Below are 16,964 nucleotides of genomic sequence, written 5' to 3' on the forward strand. Positions count from 1 at the left end.
ACGGCACGCCACGGGACCCCCAGCAGCCCACCAAGCCCCAGGCAAGGCAGGGTCCCACCGCAGGTGCAGGCGACACCCCGCTGATACACCGGCGCCCAGTCAGCGACCCGCGACGGAGCGCAGGGCGGATGCCCAGCCAGAGAAGAGAGGGGAAGGCGGAGGCAGGAGAACGCCCAGGAACTGCCACGGGGCGATGCAAGATCGGAGACCCGACCCCCCAACCTACTCCCGCGGCCGGCAGCCGAGGCAGAGGGGAGGCCACACCCCAGGAGCCACGCCATATAAAAAAGTGTGGGACCCACCTACCACCCTATTACTGTGGCTGCCAGGTTCCCGACTGGCAGCCATCACCCAGCACCGTGATGGGGGTGTGAGGGGAGGGTAGTGCAATGTATGCATTAAAATAGGAGAGCTTGGCTTGGGGCAGTGGGACCGCAGCATGGAGCTTCTGCCCAGCCGCCCGTCCCACCGCCCTTTGCCAGAGCTCTCCTGTGGAGTACGATGTGTGGTGCATTTAAAAAAGGTGCAGAGATGGCGGGGCCTGTGGTGAGGAGGCAGCCGTGAGGTACCCCCACCCCCAACAGGTCCCAACCATCCCACAACCTTGGTGTGTGGTGCATTAAAAACAGGGGGGAGCCGGGCCGGGACTGTAAAGCCCCGTCCCAACTCTCCCCGGAGAAATGTATGAGCATGTAAGTGCCAAGGTGAATATTTTATTTTCTATTTTGAGCAGAATTCTAGCTTTGTATAGGCTAATGTTCCTATTGTTGAAAGCACAAAAGTGTGTAATAAACAACTAGCAAATTTATATTTTGAATTTTGTTTTCTTACTGTACCGAAAATGAACCAAAACGTGACCTCAAAACCGAAGTACGTAACGAAACCGAGATTTTTGTGTACCGTTACACCCCTACTGTAAATGCAGTTATATATACACTATATCGAACGCTAACACAAATTTCACTCCTTGCAACATTACTGGAGCAAAGAGTGGCAGACATTACATTCATAAATATTATGTTGGGGTCGCAAAAGTATAAAAATACACATTTATATGCCCATATTAATGACGACAACTTAATGCCCGCGAGCTAATGTGGGTAACTGACACAAGACGCAATCAGCGTCGATTATATTTTTAGTGATCGACCAATTACCAATCCGCTAAGATATATCAATTCAGTTGCTTATCAATAGGTGAACCTTAAGTAAAAATTGTTACTCAGGACGATGACACTGACAGTAATGGAAGTATTATAAAGCTTAATTGTTCTCTCACAAAGAGGGTAGGTGCTGTAGGCATTGGGTGAAGACAGCGGCTCTTTGGTGTGCAGTGTATCAGCCAAGCCAGGTGCATGATGTGGGCCCGTGAAAGGGTCCAGGGTTGATTTTGAAGATCCGGAACCGTTGGTGGGGATCCCAGGGGCATGCAGACCAGCTTGGGAGGAAGAAGAGGTGGAATGAGAGGGAAGCTGCTGCTGCTTCATCAGCAGCGCCTGGTATAGCTGACGCTGGTGCTGCTGGATCTGCTGCTGCATGTTGGTGATTGTGCGTGCGACCTAGAAGGAGACAGGCACAGGGAAAAAGATGACTCACATGGAAAGTATTAAAAATAAAACAAAATATCATCCACACAAACAACCCTAGGGCAATTACTGATGTAACGATGATGCGCTATCCACTAAAGTTGTTACTGAATTGAATCGATTTGGCAATTAGGTCAGATGGTCGTGCTCCAGAAGTGGGACACATTGATCATCACAGGACTGTGCGAGTGGGTGAAGTGCTGCAAAAAATGACTCACTTGCTGCTCTTGCTGTCGAATGGGGCCGGAAACGTTACGTTGCGCTTGCATCATCTGCTGCTGGATTTGTAAACGCTGGTATGCCTAAACAAAAAAGGAAACTATTATTTTACAACTTAAGAAATTGAAAAAGCAAACAATTTGGGAAAATTGTTCAGTATTCTTGTTAACCCTAATTTATTGAATCAGAATTTAATTACAAAAATGTCAATTCAAAATGTCGTTCAGAAAGGGAGACTCACCATTTGCAGTTGCTGGAGTTGGTACAACAGGGTCATTTGTTGAGGGTTTATTGGTGAGGTTAAAAGTGCAGGGTTTAGACCAATGTTTTTTGCTGCAAACTGCAAGAGCTGTGCTTGGACCTGCAGGCCACAAATGCAGATTGGAGCACTGACAGCTATAAGTAGAAGCTATGAGTAAACAAAAGCAACTTCTAGCAGGTAAGAGCTAACCTTTGCTAATTTTATGTATGCACAAGCAGGAAGCCGTTTTAACGAGGTATTGTACAGTAGAATAAATAAGGGAAAATAAAAGGTACATATGTAATTATGCACCTGAGGGGAGAGAAACTGAGGCACTTGAGCACGTAGACTAGGCATGGAGGAGCTAAGAGGTGGCACTGGTGGCTGAGGAGACTGCTGCTGCTGCATGGCCCGGCTTTGTGTTGCTCCACTGCTGCCAAACATTCCACTGGGTATCTAGAACACAAAGACATCCATTTTTAGACATCCATTTAAAATGTGGTAACAAATACGAATACCTGTCTGTTGTTCAAGTTTTGCATGGCCAGCCCCGAAGTGCCCGGTCCCAGACCCTGCCCAGGAAGGCTACTGTTGGCCAAGGGAAGCTTCAGGCTGGGGGAAGGCATAAATGGTGATGGTGGGGCATCATCGGAGAGTGCGCCATCCTGGAGTACAAAGATAAGCCAGTGATAATTGAGTCAAATATTGATCGGAGTTAGCAAATATTAAATATACAAGCTTGTAACACATAAAAATTAAGAATACCTCTTGTATTTTTAATTTGTAAGCCACATTTTTAAAGCTACAAATGACAGCCAGATAATACCTTGTCAAGGAAGGCGTGGCGGTCAGAGGGATCTTTTGAGAGCATAGATGCGCGACACACCAGTGGCTTGTTCAGGCCGTTGCTATAATCAGAAATGCCCATACTACGCTTGTCGAGGTCAGTCTTCTTCTCCAGAAGAGCACCTGACAGGTGAAGATGTTGTTAAGAATACGTGGAACATGCATGCAAAGGCACATTTCTCAAACAAAAAGTGAACTCACTCATGGCCTGGTCGAGATTCATGTTGTTGCTCTTCAAAGCCTCCTCAGCAGGATCTCTCTGTAGCACATTGATTACGTGGGTCAATCAAATAGTAAATCGACCTTACCCTTAGAGACAGCTTATATACAGGCATATTTTGCATGCCAGTGTAAATATAAAAATTAATGACTTACTGGAAAACCCATGTCAGTGAGCTGTTTGATGAGACGGTTCATGATCCAGGTCTCATCTGGCTTGTTAATCATCCTTCCCTGAGGATGTCATTTCATATTTTTAAAAAATTATATATATTTACCGTAATGTGTGTGAATCCTTATAGAAATGTATTAACATTTACCTTGCCAGGGCCTTTCTTGGGTCCATTGCCCCAGGAATTGCAGGAGGAGCTGGATTCCTGTGAGGTGGGGCTGCTCCACATGTCCCCGTCCTCATTGTCCCACTGGCCAGTAGACATTCCCATTTCGTCCCCTCCGCTCCCCCAGCTGTCTTGCATAGGTTTGGGACCTGACCCCCACAAAATATGAATTTAAAAAAAAAAAAAAAAAAAAAAAAAGTGGGTTGAAATCAAAGAAGAAAAAAGTAAGATTTCCATAGAAAATGATGTAATGAAAATGTAATGCAAGGAAAATCATCACAGTGTCCCACAGTTTTGAATTTGACCACTTGATGGCACTGTGTTCATTTCAACACATTGCATATGCTTCTAACTCCCTCTATCACTGCACTGCTCACAAAAACTTCGGTGTGAAATTGCTTTTGATTACTAAATGTAATAAACAAACATTGCCACTTACCCGGCTTGCAAGATGCAGCAGAGGAGGGTCCACTGGCCCTGCCATAAGGTCCGGAGGGCTCATGGCCACCATCTCCCCATCCGCTAACACCCCCTGAAGGCTTGCCCCAAGCAGAGGTGCCATTGTCTACAGCTGATGTTGGCGCAGCGGGCTCTCCCCAAGCAGGCTCTGATTTGGGCTGAACATTGGGAAGCTCCCCCCAGCCTACAAAACACAAGGGTATTTTCTGAAAAGGATCATTCATACTTGCACAACAAGCTTAAAGGCCATCACAATCAAATATGCTAATTTGGAACAGTTTGCAGTTGTGGTCAAAAGTTTACATACACTTGTGAAGAACATAATGTCATGGCTCTCTTGAGTTTCCAGTTATTTCTACAACTCTGATTTTTCTCCGATAGAATGATTGGAACAGATACTTCTTTGTCACAAAAAACATTCATGAAGTTTGGTTCTTTTATGACTTTATTATGGGTTAACAGAAAAAGTGATCAAATCTGCTGGGTCAAAAATATACATACAGCAACACGAATTAGCAATTTCTTGTGAGTGATTATTGACTTGAACAATCATTGACTTGAACAAGTCAGGAAAGTCACTTGAAGCCATTTCAAAGCAGCTGCAGGTCCCAAGAGCAACAGTGCAAACAATTGTTTGTAAGTATAAAGTGCATGGCACTGTTTTGTCACTGCCACGATCAGGAAGAAAACGCAAGCTATCACCTGCTGCTGAGAGAAAATTGGTCAGGAGGGTGAAGATTCAACCGAGAATCACCAAAAAGCAGATCTGCCAAGAATTAGAAGCTGCTGGAACACAGGTGTCAGTGTCCAGAGTCAAGCGTGTTTTGCATCTCCATGGACTGAGAGGCTGCCGTGCAAGAAGGAAGCCCTTGCTCCAAAAGCGGCACCTTAAGGCTCGACTGAAGTTTGCTGCTGATCACATGGACAAAGATAAGACCTTCTGGAGGAAAGTTTTGTGGTCAGACGAAACAAAAATCGAGCTGTTTGGCCACAATGCCCAGCAATATGTTTGGAGGAGAAAAGGTGAGGCCTTTAACCCAAGTACACCATGCCGACCGTCAAGCACGGTGGTTGTAGTATTATGCTGTGGGGCTGTTTTGCTGCCAATGGAACTGGTGCTTTACAGAGAGTAAATGGGATAATGAAGAAGGAGGATTACCTTCAAATCCTTCAAGATAACCTAACGTCATCAGCCCGAAGATTGGGTCTTGGGCGCAGTTGGGTGTTCCAACAGGACAATGACCCCAAACACACATCAAAAGTGGTAATAGAATGGCTAAATCAGGCTAGAATTAAGGTTTTCGAATGGCCTTCCCAAAGTCCTGACTTAAACCCCATTGAGAACTTGGACAATGCTGAAGAAACAAGTCCATGTCAGAAAGCCATCAAATTTAACTGAACTGCACCAATTCTGTCAAGAGGAGTGGTCAAAGATTCATACAGAAGCTTGCCAGAAGCTTGTGGATGGCTACCAAAAGCGCCTAATTGAAGTGAAAATGGCCAAGGGACATGTTACCAAATATTAGCGCTGCTGTATGTATATTTTTGACCCAGCAAATTTGATCACTTTTTTCTGTTCACCCATAATAAACTCATAAAAGAACCAAACTTCATGAATGTTTTTTGTGACAAAGAAGTATCTGTTCCAATCACTCTATCAGAGAAAAATAAAAATTGTAGAAATAACTGGAAACTCAAGAGAGCCATGACATTATGTTCTTCACAAGTGTATGTAAACTTTTGACCACAACTGTAAATGCCTCTAAAATTTAATCTCCTATTTTCTATGTTGCATTGTTGGCTCTTGTCTAAAGAATATTCATTATATTTTATTTTAATGTATTATTTTCTGTTTCTATCATATCATTCTTTGTGTCGAAGCGGCTGAGCTGGACAAAAAAAGGATACTAAATATGAACTCAACATTAACAAATGCCGTCCAACCGATTAATATTTACACCACCGGTCAATGGGATGATCAATAAAAAGGAGAGGGTTGGAGTTGTGTAGTAAAGGAGTGTGTGGTGGTTGTCTTCAAAAAAAGATATTTAAATGGTATCAAATAAAAATAACTGGACATTCTGAATTACCCTATTGGCCTGAATGTAAGACGGCCCTGATTATAAGACGACCCCCTCTTTTTCAAGACTCAAGTTTGAAAAAAAGACTTTTTGAACAACAAATTAATTTTTATACAGAAAATAATTTCAGTACATATGAAACAAATGATTATAACAATATATTTGAAAGAAAAAGCATGTTATTTTGCCTCATTCAAATCTTAATATCGAACATTTAAATATGTAAACTAAAGTGCAATCACATTCGTAAATGAATGGCTTCTGGTTTTTGAAATGTAAATAAACCAATCTATTGTGATAAAACAACAAAATTGCAATAACTGCATTAACCATCAAAGTGTAGTCTAACTGTAACTATAGTCTTGAAACAAATCTGAATAAGGAAAAACATTGCAATAAAATAATGCAAACTGGTTAAACTAGTTGCTGAGATCTGTCATGACCGAAGATCGCTTCAATGATATCTGGCGCCATCTAGCGTCGTGAATGGGTATAATGTTTAGACCGCGAATATAAAACGACCCCCTCTTTTTCAATCTTATTTCAATGCAAAAAACACCGTTTTATATTCGGGCCAACATGGTATGCATGCTCTGGTCATTAAGATACCTCATTAACTATAGAAAATCCATTCAACAACAGGAAAGAACTGGAAAAATAATGCATCAACTTCTTAACAATCGCTGTCAATAATAATTTGATAAGTAATTTAGCCGAGTCAACTGATAATCACTTCGATGTTGTATCGATTATGACATAATTTGAACACGCTTTTAACCATGCCAAAGGGATTGGGACAATTCAAGAAAGTCTAAGAAGTCGGCGAATGCTGTTACATTGTCTTACCTGGGTTAGCGAGAGGAGGTCTACCCTGGAGACCAGCGTTTGCATGTGGTGAACAATTGTTGGGTGGCCCATAGTTGTTTCCATGATGCTGATGATGGAGATGACTCGGCGCATTGCCATGGTGAGGATGATGGTGCACTGGATGGCTGTGGTGGTGACTGCTGTTGCCAGGGCCAACAGGATGATTGTTGTTGTTGCTGTTGGATGCAATCATGCCACCATTCTTAGTAGCGGGTGGGCCGCTGTTGCCTGGATTATTATTAGGATTATTGCGATCCCACATGTTGACAGTTTTCATGTATGTGCCAGGATCACCCCAGGTGGATGTTCCATCATCAATTTCCATCTTCCTGCGAATTGAAGGCGGTGATGGCTCCTCCCAACCAGTAGATTCCAAGCGTTGGTCCTGTTTGCTCCAGCTGGAAGTGTTCTGTTTGACAGAACCAGGACCTCCCCAAGAACCAATGCTCCCCCCTCCTCCACTACCAGTGCTGCTGCTACTACTTTCAGTGGGCTTGGAGGAACCCCAAGTGCCTTGCACTGGGCCATTGGTACGAGACGCCTCTCCCCAAGTACTGCTACTGACAGATGAAGTCAGTTTATCACCTCCTCTAATTCCTCCTCTAGCATTGTCCTTCCATCCACCATTACCTCCATCCCCTTCCCACATACTGTTAGGGGACCCATTGTTCTTGCGTTCTTGTTCACCCCAATCCCTTGTGCTAGAATTGTTGACACCTCCATTGCTATTGCCCCAACCACGGGAGCTAAGCGGGCCCTCTCCCCAAGTAGTGGACTGGCTTTTTGTCATGTCACCATCCCAGCTTGGTGATTTGTCCTCAGAGCCCCAAGATGTCATACCTACATTTTTAGGTCCACTGGCAGGCAAAGGGTCTCCCCATCCACCAGTAGTGCCATTAGTTGCTTCGTTCTGTGAATGTGTGGGATCATCCCATCCTGATGGGGTCTTTACTTGTTGAGGTGGAGGTGCTCCCCAACCTGGTGATCCTTCGCTGTCATGTTTTCCATCAGATCCATGTCTCAAATTGGTACCAATGTTAGAGTTGATGGTACTTTCATTGGTGCATGCAGATCCACTATTAGAACTGGAACTTTCAAAAGTGTCTGAGCTGCTGTTGCTTTTCCCATCATCGGAATTTGCTTCCTCCATCTCCCACACTGTATGCTGTCGGATGGGCGTCTGTCCCCAACCTGTGTTACTCAGCACCCTAGGATCAAGGTCCTGTCGCGGTAACACAGGGGTATAATCCATACTTGAGGACCTATCTCTGGGGTCAGAATTGCCATCTCTGCTGTCCCCACTACCCTCACTTGCAGGGGCAGTTCCAGGCTGCTTACCCCATGATCCAAGTTGTTGCTCTTGACTTGTGCCTGAAACGACAGCATCAACAGAGTCCCAGCCTTTCGATGCATCGCCACCACCTGAGGATTTTCCCCAGTCACCCCAGCTACCACTTCCATTACTCCCACCACCACCACTACCTTGGCGACCCCAGGCAGAAAGGCCTGTAGAGGAAGCAGTGTCCCAAACTGTGTCTTTGGGGGAGTCAGTTGCCTTGGCTTCTCCACTACCCCATACAGAGCTGCCTGTTGTGTCTCCATTAAGTTGGGATGATTCAGTTGGCGACTGACCACCCCAGCCAGTTAACCCATGGATAGGGCTCATAGGCTCCTGAGCTTGTTGCTTGGTGTGGTTTGGTCCATCAGTGTTAAGGTTAGTTTCCATATTGAAGGACAAGCCTGTGTTGGTTGAAGGGCGCTGCTGTTCATTTTCATTAGCACCAACCATGCTAACCCAACCTCCACTACAGGGTCTTGTGCCTCCAAGGCTGCCATTCCCAATGTTTCCATTCCCACTGCCTGGTGGATGAGTTGAAGCAGAGACCCCATTTGGGCCAATAACACCACCACCACCCTCGTGACCCAGAACAGGCCAGGCAGATGGGTTTGCACTGGGATTGAGATTTAAGTTAAAACCGGGTGAGCCCCAGTGATTGGGCGTTCCTACTCGCCCACTATTCATTCCGTCTTGTTTGGCATCTGAGCCCCAACCTCTGTTACTTGACAATGTGTTGGTTGATCCAGGTCCTGTCATCATGTTACTGTTGGATTTAAGAGATGTGTAGTGGGACGGCTGGCCTGTGGCACCTGTGGCCATACTCAGAAAAGTACTGCTGGCAGTAGTGATAGCACTGACGTCTCTGCTAAAGCTAGCTGAGCCCAAGGGGCATTCTGGTACTGCAGGTCGTCTGGGGTCACCACTATGGTTAATGGAAGGCCAGGTTTTAGTTTCAATTTCTTCAGTATATCCTTGGTTCCAGCTGCTGGCACCGGAAATGCTGTCAGCATGCAAGGAGGCTCCCCACTGGCAATTCTCAGCAGAAGGGCTACTATTGAGGGATATGTCTGAAGAGAAAGGGAATAAAAGGTGCTTATTACTTTAAAGAAGATGGAAAAATAATAAGAGAAAAAAGAAGTAAAGGGAGCAGGGAAGACCATATTAACTCTCTGGTATACAACCAATTTAATGCTCACATTCAAGATTTAGCAAAATAAATGGTTTTGCCAACATCAACCGTGATGCAGTTAAAGATGTTTGGTTTTTCTTGACCTGTAATGTATGTATATATCGTTGCTCTGGTTTACTTTGAAGCAAAAATGTATTCTTATCCCTCTATTCCAACTTGAAAAACTTTTTCCCCCTAACTCTTGAGCTCCCCTAATCTCTTATTACATTGTGACCATCCCTCTCTGTCCATGCCTACCCCCTTTCACTATCCTTTAATTTTTCTCCCTCCTTGAACACCCAGCACAGTAGAAGCACATCTGTCTCCATTGTGGCTTTGTGAGCTAGGGTACTAAAAGAAAGCCCAAGTGGAACGATGCTCATTTATCGGAATGAAACCAAGATGGCTTCTCATCCATCACACACAACACTCCTACTCCACACCAACACACGCTAAAGACACTTTCAAAATTGTCTGCAAATATATCTCTCACCCTTTGCAGACAGCATTAATTAGTATAGGATTTTTTCCCCAATAGCAATTGTCGGTCTATATTTGTGTGTGTGTGTGTATATATAACCAAAGCTAGGGAAATTACTGCAAAACAAATATCTAATTTCTTATTGGTTAATTTATATTCTATGCCACAAAAAGAAATTTCATTAGCCCCAATAGCAACCCATCAGTGGAGGGGACTACTAATTGATCAAATCAGGACTATATGAGGGATATTTATCAATCAGAGACAGCTAATCAATGGTTGTTAATTCAAGAGGCAAAGGAAAAGGAATGCTATTGATCCAGCATACATACACCGAAACCAGCTAGAGCCATGATATGGTTTCCAAACAACACAAATTCCTATCATTAATCAAACTAACACTCCGTCAAAACAAGCATGTGATGCTTACATCATGAAAAGACGAAGACTGTTTTTCATCAAATACATGGTGCCCAGTAATGACTGCTTAAAAATACAGTAATTTGTTAAATGGATGGAACACAAAAAAATCTTCTTCTCAAAAAAACTCTTCTTTCGTGGGTATGTTTGAGTGTGAGATTGCCTATATGTGTGTCTTTAATATGCAGGACAACACACAACAGGGTGGCTACAATGCGGCTTTCGCCTCCAAACATTTATCTTCATTCCACAGGCAGCTTTATCGCACAAGGTCATCATCAGATTGATGGTGCATGTACAGTATATTCTCTCATGCTATTTCACAATCAGTTGCACAAAGGACATGATACTATGGAGTATATTGGAGCATACTTTACTCCAAAAATTACGGTAATTAACATTGTCCTTTTATGACATTCTAAAACTACAGATTAAATGTTTGGTATGTTGCTTCACATACAAACTGTACAGAAAGCAACAAGACATAACCACACAGATGGTCTTTTCAATTACTAACCAAAGTGGCTTTGAGTCTTGCTGTCACTACAGTCTTTGATCTGTCAACGCTATCATAAAAGCAGCACAGCCGACACACTAAACATTAGAGCTGGGAATCTTTGGGCACCTAACGATTCGATTACAATTACGATTCAGACGCTCTGATTCGATTATAAAACGATTATTGATGCACCCCCCCTTTCTTTTTTTTAAATGTTTCGTACATTAGTTCCAAAATTGTTAAAAAATCCTCTCAGACTAAACCAAACTACTATTTCAGTATCAAGTTAACATATAACAGTAAACAAATATACAAAAACAACAGTAAATAAAAAACCCCAGTCCCCATTCTGTATCAACAGCTTTAAACTACATTAAATTGATTTAATGTTGTGAATCAACTGTTACAGTTGTTAAAATTGCTTCCGTTATTCGATAATTCTCCTTCTGTCTACTTTTGAGCAAAGTTTTAAAACTATTTCATCATTTAAAGATAGATTCAAGACAAGATTCTGCCGATTTAGGAGTATTTTAGATAAAAAGTTAATTAGGTTCGCTACAACAGCGCCGTCTAGAGAGGTCTACTGCTTTAAGATGGCGGCTGTTATGCTTATGTTAAGTCTGTCATTTCGCATCTAGTTCTACATATATATGATATCTACTGTAGCCGTATGTTTGTAGCAACAAGCAACTGAGCGTTGTTTGTAGCGGCTGTTAGCTGCAGTCAGGTATGATTGTTTTTTTTATCTAGCGGCATGAGTTGAACAATGATATTTACTCTCGGTCCGTTCCTCATTGCGTCCCAAAGACCGCGCTGACTGTGTTTTACTTCCGCTTTACCTGGTATAATTCAATAATCGGAATTTGGATATTTGCGAATCGTTCTCAAATCTTCCCCGACCGAATCGCGAATAATCTAAGAATCGGAAATTTCGCACGCCTCTACTAAACATCCTGCAAGAGAGTGTTGGTTGCGTTTTTTGTTGCTATAGTCTTGTTTGCATTTTCTTTCCCAAGCGCTTTTTAAACTGATTACATAAATTGTTCATAATCTGTAAGGAGGGCAATTTTATCACTACAATTTAATACATTTTGAGTCAAGATTGAAGTACGGCATGAAGCTTGACTAAGACTATTGAGTGAACAGTAACAGTTTAGGTCACAATTTGTATTGAAATGCATGGGACATACAGCGGTCAGGGGAGTGTGTGTCATGCATGGGTGGGTGTCACATGGGTGTAATAGAAATTCCATGCTTTGATAGTGTATTTACTTCTGGATAACAATATTAGTCAGCATAATGCTTAATTCTATTCTGTTGTGCATGACAACATATGTAAATAGGGTAATAAGGTTATAGGCTAATATATAAAAGAAGCCTATTTTTTCCTTCACCCCAAGTCACCTAAATCATATCCTGCAACTCCCTCTCCTGACATCCCAATTAAAATGTCTGACAGAGTGTTAAATTATTTCCATCCATAATATGTAAGTAATGTGACATTAATACAGTTTTATTTTCAATTGAGCAAAGAAACCATTCAATGTTTATAATTTACAAAAAGGTTAAGGAAAATCGAAACAAAGCCACCCATCTTATTTCTCCTCACGTTCCCAACCAGGAACAAAACCTCCTGCATGCAAGCATGAATGTGCAAGTCCATGCAAGCATCTCTGTGCCTGTCCTCTGGACCAAAGCTTAGTTTGTAATCACCACAAGGCCTTAGACATTAACTAGAGGACTGCTGGAGCACTGAAAAAGTACAAGTCAATGAACGTAAACATCTTTAATGTAATATGGATGTCAAAAGCCTTCAGGTGTTAAAAAAGAACTAAACAAGAGATTGGTCATGATATTAAAAAAAAAAAATTAGTAAGTGTGGTGTGTAGCAATAGTAAAGTGGACATTTAGTAGTCTTTTGTGACCCAGACGTCTGATCTATTACTCTTTGAGGACCAGGGAGGCATACACTTGTTTTTCCGGAAGCGGTGATGTGATGGTGATAGTGGGGGTTGGTGTCACACAAGGATTCAAAACTCATCCTTCATGTCTGTTTACCTCTTCTGGGCAAAGAAGAAAAAAAAAAAAGCAGAGCGCGATGGTGACTTCTCTGGTTTCACTGATGGAGACTGGATTAATGAAGTCACCAGGGGCGTCACTTGTGTGCCTCTGAGCGTTCGGGAGCAAAACTTGAGATAAAAACTACTAGTTTCTTTTGCACCAATTACTTTTGTGGTTATTTGGCAACTTAAAGTAAGCCAAATTAAGTGCAGTGTATTTCATACTGGGGATTGAGAAACGTACTTAACATTAATTAGTATCTCTGACATTGTTGTAAAAATTCAGGATATCATATACAAGACCTTTAGCATCTCTCTATCCATCTAGCCTCATAGATGCAAAGGCCAATATATGGATGGAGGGATTCTTATATAACGGGTTAGTTACACTGATGTAAAAATTGTCTGGAATTTCCTCATTAGGGAAAGGCTTATTGAAGCCTGATATATGCTGACTCTAACCTAAGCTGCCTCAACAATAGAGCCAAGGGTCCTTAAAGCACCGTATGGCAACATGCACTGTCTCAGCTACCACAAAACAGCTGTTGGGCTGAAGTTCCCACAAGTCTTAAACGACCCCCACTTCAGCACCTGCTACTGAGCAAGCCAGTCTGGCCTGGACTACTTAATGTTCCCCAGTCAGCTGGCCAGACCGGGATGAGGAAGCTACAAAAGGGTGGGGGGTAGGTGTCTGGTATGAGGGTCGAGTAGGGGGAAGGGGGTGTCAGAAGACCCTTGAATCAATATGGAGGTCCCCTTCAGCCTAAAAAGTTGTGTTATGTTTGGCTAGGCTGTTGCAATACAAACACAGACTTGTTTGGTCTTTTATTGTGTGTGTCGGAAAAAATACTTCTTTTATGCATGTGTATGTATCAGCTGCCCTGCAAGGCCGACACAGATCTGAGGCGACACAACTAGGTCAGTCTAGTTTTCCTCCAGCTGCACACCCACAACATATATGCGCCCTTTGTGGGCACAAGTACAAACTACAAAGTATTGGGAATCTGGGATGACTTGTGTACAGCTACCGCCATCTAAACCCCTTGAGTCAATGCAACCTCTAGAGAGGTCAGTAAAAGAAATGTGCCAACAAGCTGCAGAAACACTGTGGTTAATGCATTCAACCACAAGCACTTCACTGATTTGGAAAATAGGTTTAAATTCAGTCAAGGGCTATGCTTTCTCATCTTGTGCCAACAATGCCTGATCCTAAATTAGACTCATTTAAGACTTTTACTTGATAATGAGTTAAGCCAGGAAATATGCAAGGTCATGTATCTAGCTATCAATGATTGTGATACTTAAAATAATTTTAAATCCTCAGCAGAGACTAGACAAATCTTAGGATTGCTTGTCACACAAACCTGACTATCAGGATGAAAGGCTTTCTGTAAAGAACAGTCACTAAAATGTATTACTACACAAGTCTGTGTACTAATGCAAGTAATAAGCTGTAACTGATGACGGAAAAGCACTGATGAGGATAGTATTTTTTTAAATCCAGTTTCATCATCTGAGTGGATTTGAAATAAAAATGAAACAAAGATGTACAAAATCTGAACGAATCATCTTAAATGAAGAAATGTCCATCAGAATAAGTGCCGGTCTTTCAGAAAGTGCACAAACCTGATTGTTGTTTGCCTGCAGAGTTTGTGGTAGTGCTGCTGGTAGTTGTAGAAGATGAACAGTGAGGTAATGAAGGTGACAAGGAGGAAGAGGAGGCTGTGAGAGCACAGAAGGCTCCTGCAGGCAGCGGCTGGCCTCTCTTCAGTAGCTGCTTGTGCTCCTGCTGCCGGAAGCGCGGGGGCACCTCTCTGGGTGGGTAGCGAGAGCTGGCAGAGGACGAAGGGCACTGTGGCTGAGGGGCGGTCGGACTCTGGAGCTGGCTACTGCAGGAGGTGCGCTTGTCATTTCCAGAAGAAAATGAAAAGGAGAGGGGCAGCGTAGGGCTGGCAGGGTGGAAGTGGTGTGGTGTGCCTGGACTGGGCTTAGTGGGAGCAGGTTCTGGCACTGAATAGATACAATGTACACCCACACACACGCAAACAGAGAGAAGAAAGGTAGGAAGCAAGGGATTAATTTAAGGGTTAGGTAGGACAGATATTCTATTAGCCTGGTCAGTGCCAGAACAACAGCTTGCAATGATTCCACCAAGTTAAGAACTGCCTTTCCAAGGATGCTGTGTCAATGGATGAGCTTTATTAGAGACATGAAAAAATGATATCATCACCAGTGCCAAAAAATAACCAGCCAATGAATTTTACATATTAGAGCAACATATGTGGCAAAGCAGTTTTGCTTGCTTACTATAATTGCTCAAATTGTTGCCTGTGTTGTAATTAACAAATGTATGTCTCAATCAAATGCCGGGTCATTCATCTATATATTTTTTGGGGAATGAATAAATTCTGACATTGATGCTCTTTGCCTTGCTGTGCGATATTTGTGAACCCGACTTGAAATGGAAAGAAAAAATAAATAAATATATAGGTGACTCAGACTCGCACAGCAAGCTATTTGATCTACACAGGTGCTGTGAAGTGAACGGCAAGAGCCTAACATTACGTTGTACTGCAATACATGTTTTAAAGCATAAAATGATAACATAGCAGTCAAGAAAAGAAGTGGGTTGCTACAGAAGCTTTATGCTTTTTAACCGGTTGTAATTTGCAGTGTGGCTGCACACAGTTCAAGTTTGGCTAATTGCTCGTTGTGTTAGTCCTTATTTGACAATACAACTTACTATTCAAACAGAAGAATGTTGAAAATCAAGCAAAAACAAAGCTTTGGTTTTAACATTAACAAATTAACAAACAGTGGTGTCTTTAGTCACAATGTAGGTCATCTTATTTCAGTTGTAAGGACATTAACTGTTATGATGTCGTCAGATATACATTATAAAATAGTGTACAATAGTTGGTTTTAGGGCACATTGAATTACAGCATCACTTTGCGCTGCATTGTTGTCGCTCCCTCTGTAAGTCAACGAGTTCTCTGCGGGAGGCGGAATACACACACGCCCACACCCACACCCACACACCCCCACAGTGGAGAAAAATGGTGTGCACTGATGCATATTTTGGCATTGATCTGGTCCAAGTGACCAAAGGGAAAGTATTACCAATACAGTTACTATTTATTACTTAGGGTAGCCGGTAGGGGTGTAACGGTACACAAAAATCTCGGTTTTGAGGTCACGGTTCGGTTCATTTTTGGTACAGTAAGAAAACAAAATGCAAAATATAAATGTGCTAGTTGTTTATTACACATCTTTGTGCTTTCAACAATAAGAACATTAGCCTATACAAACCTAGATTTCTGCTCAAAAAGCAGCGGGTATTTAAAGATAATCCAACAACAATTTGCCTTTCAGAACCCGCGTATTGGTCAGCTTTCTTTCTGAAAGAAAGAAGAAAAAAAGAAGTCTTGTGCTAAAGAAAAAAGCAATCCCAATGACAAAGATTTTAACATGTATTTTACAAATGAAATGCCTCAATGAATCATTTTTTTTTCTTATGAACGGTTTTCAAAAGCTTTAATGGTGGATTTTCTCAAGTTAAAGCGCCACACAGAAATCAATAAATTTAATTGTGTAAGCGGAGTCTGCGTGTTTTGAGTGTTAAAAACTAGTTAATAGATTGATGGATCAGATTATTCAATTTACTTTAGGTAAATATTGCCATTTGTTCTTGTTAAGCCCATATATCTAAAGGTTGGTCATTTTTATCCAAAATCAATGGAAAAAATGCTTTCTAATAATGTTTTGAACAATATCAAATCTTGAATTAATAACATTTCTGATGAAAAAAAAGCTTTTTTAAAAACGATTAAATTTACTCACTCTTTGCTTAAAATAAATGTGTTAAGAAAAATAACTGAAAATAATTTCAAGAAATCTTTGTAAAATTCACTTGAAGCACTGGCAGATAATTTCACTTATTTCTAGTAGATTTACACTGAAAACAAGGGAATTAGACTAGTAATCAGCCAATCCAACGTGCGTGTGAGGAAAAAAAATGGTGCCAGTGTAATTCTGAACATAATGAAAGTACTTCATTTAATAATGGTAGGGTCAATTCTATCCTTACAAAATATGTGAAGACAATCTAAATGACCTGTATAACTGGTCTGTACCTACCTG

At 42.0% G+C, this 16,964-nt stretch overlaps 1 protein-coding gene across 4 annotated transcripts in view; it reads right to left on the reverse strand.

Annotated features, from left to right (window-relative positions):
* LOC130919915 (trinucleotide repeat-containing gene 6C protein-like) overlaps positions 1-16,964 on the reverse strand; it is a 310,124-nt gene that overhangs the window by 18,401 nt on the left and 274,759 nt on the right. For 2 of the 4 annotated variants that reach the window (XM_057842550.1, XM_057842549.1), the window contains 12 exons: positions 14,450-14,833; positions 6,836-9,262; positions 3,889-4,092; positions 3,432-3,598; positions 3,268-3,345; positions 3,094-3,151; positions 2,873-3,015; positions 2,565-2,711; positions 2,359-2,502; positions 2,047-2,166; positions 1,805-1,888; positions 1,280-1,559 (listed from right to left, as the gene is read on the reverse strand). In XM_057842550.1, coding sequence (XP_057698533.1) covers positions 1,280-1,559; positions 1,805-1,888; positions 2,047-2,166; positions 2,359-2,502; positions 2,565-2,711; positions 2,873-3,015; positions 3,094-3,151; positions 3,268-3,345; positions 3,432-3,598; positions 3,889-4,092; positions 6,836-9,262; positions 14,450-14,833 — 4,236 coding nt within the window. The remainder of the gene's footprint in view (positions 1-1,279; positions 1,560-1,804; positions 1,889-2,046; positions 2,167-2,358; positions 2,503-2,564; positions 2,712-2,872; positions 3,016-3,093; positions 3,152-3,267; positions 3,346-3,431; positions 3,599-3,888; positions 4,093-6,835; positions 9,263-14,449; positions 14,834-16,964) is intronic. The other 2 variants (XM_057842553.1, XM_057842551.1) reach the window with 1 other exon arrangement.

This window comes from Corythoichthys intestinalis, chromosome 8 (genome assembly GCF_030265065.1).
Source record: "Corythoichthys intestinalis isolate RoL2023-P3 chromosome 8, ASM3026506v1, whole genome shotgun sequence".
Taxonomy (NCBI): Eukaryota; Metazoa; Chordata; class Actinopteri; order Syngnathiformes; family Syngnathidae; genus Corythoichthys; species Corythoichthys intestinalis.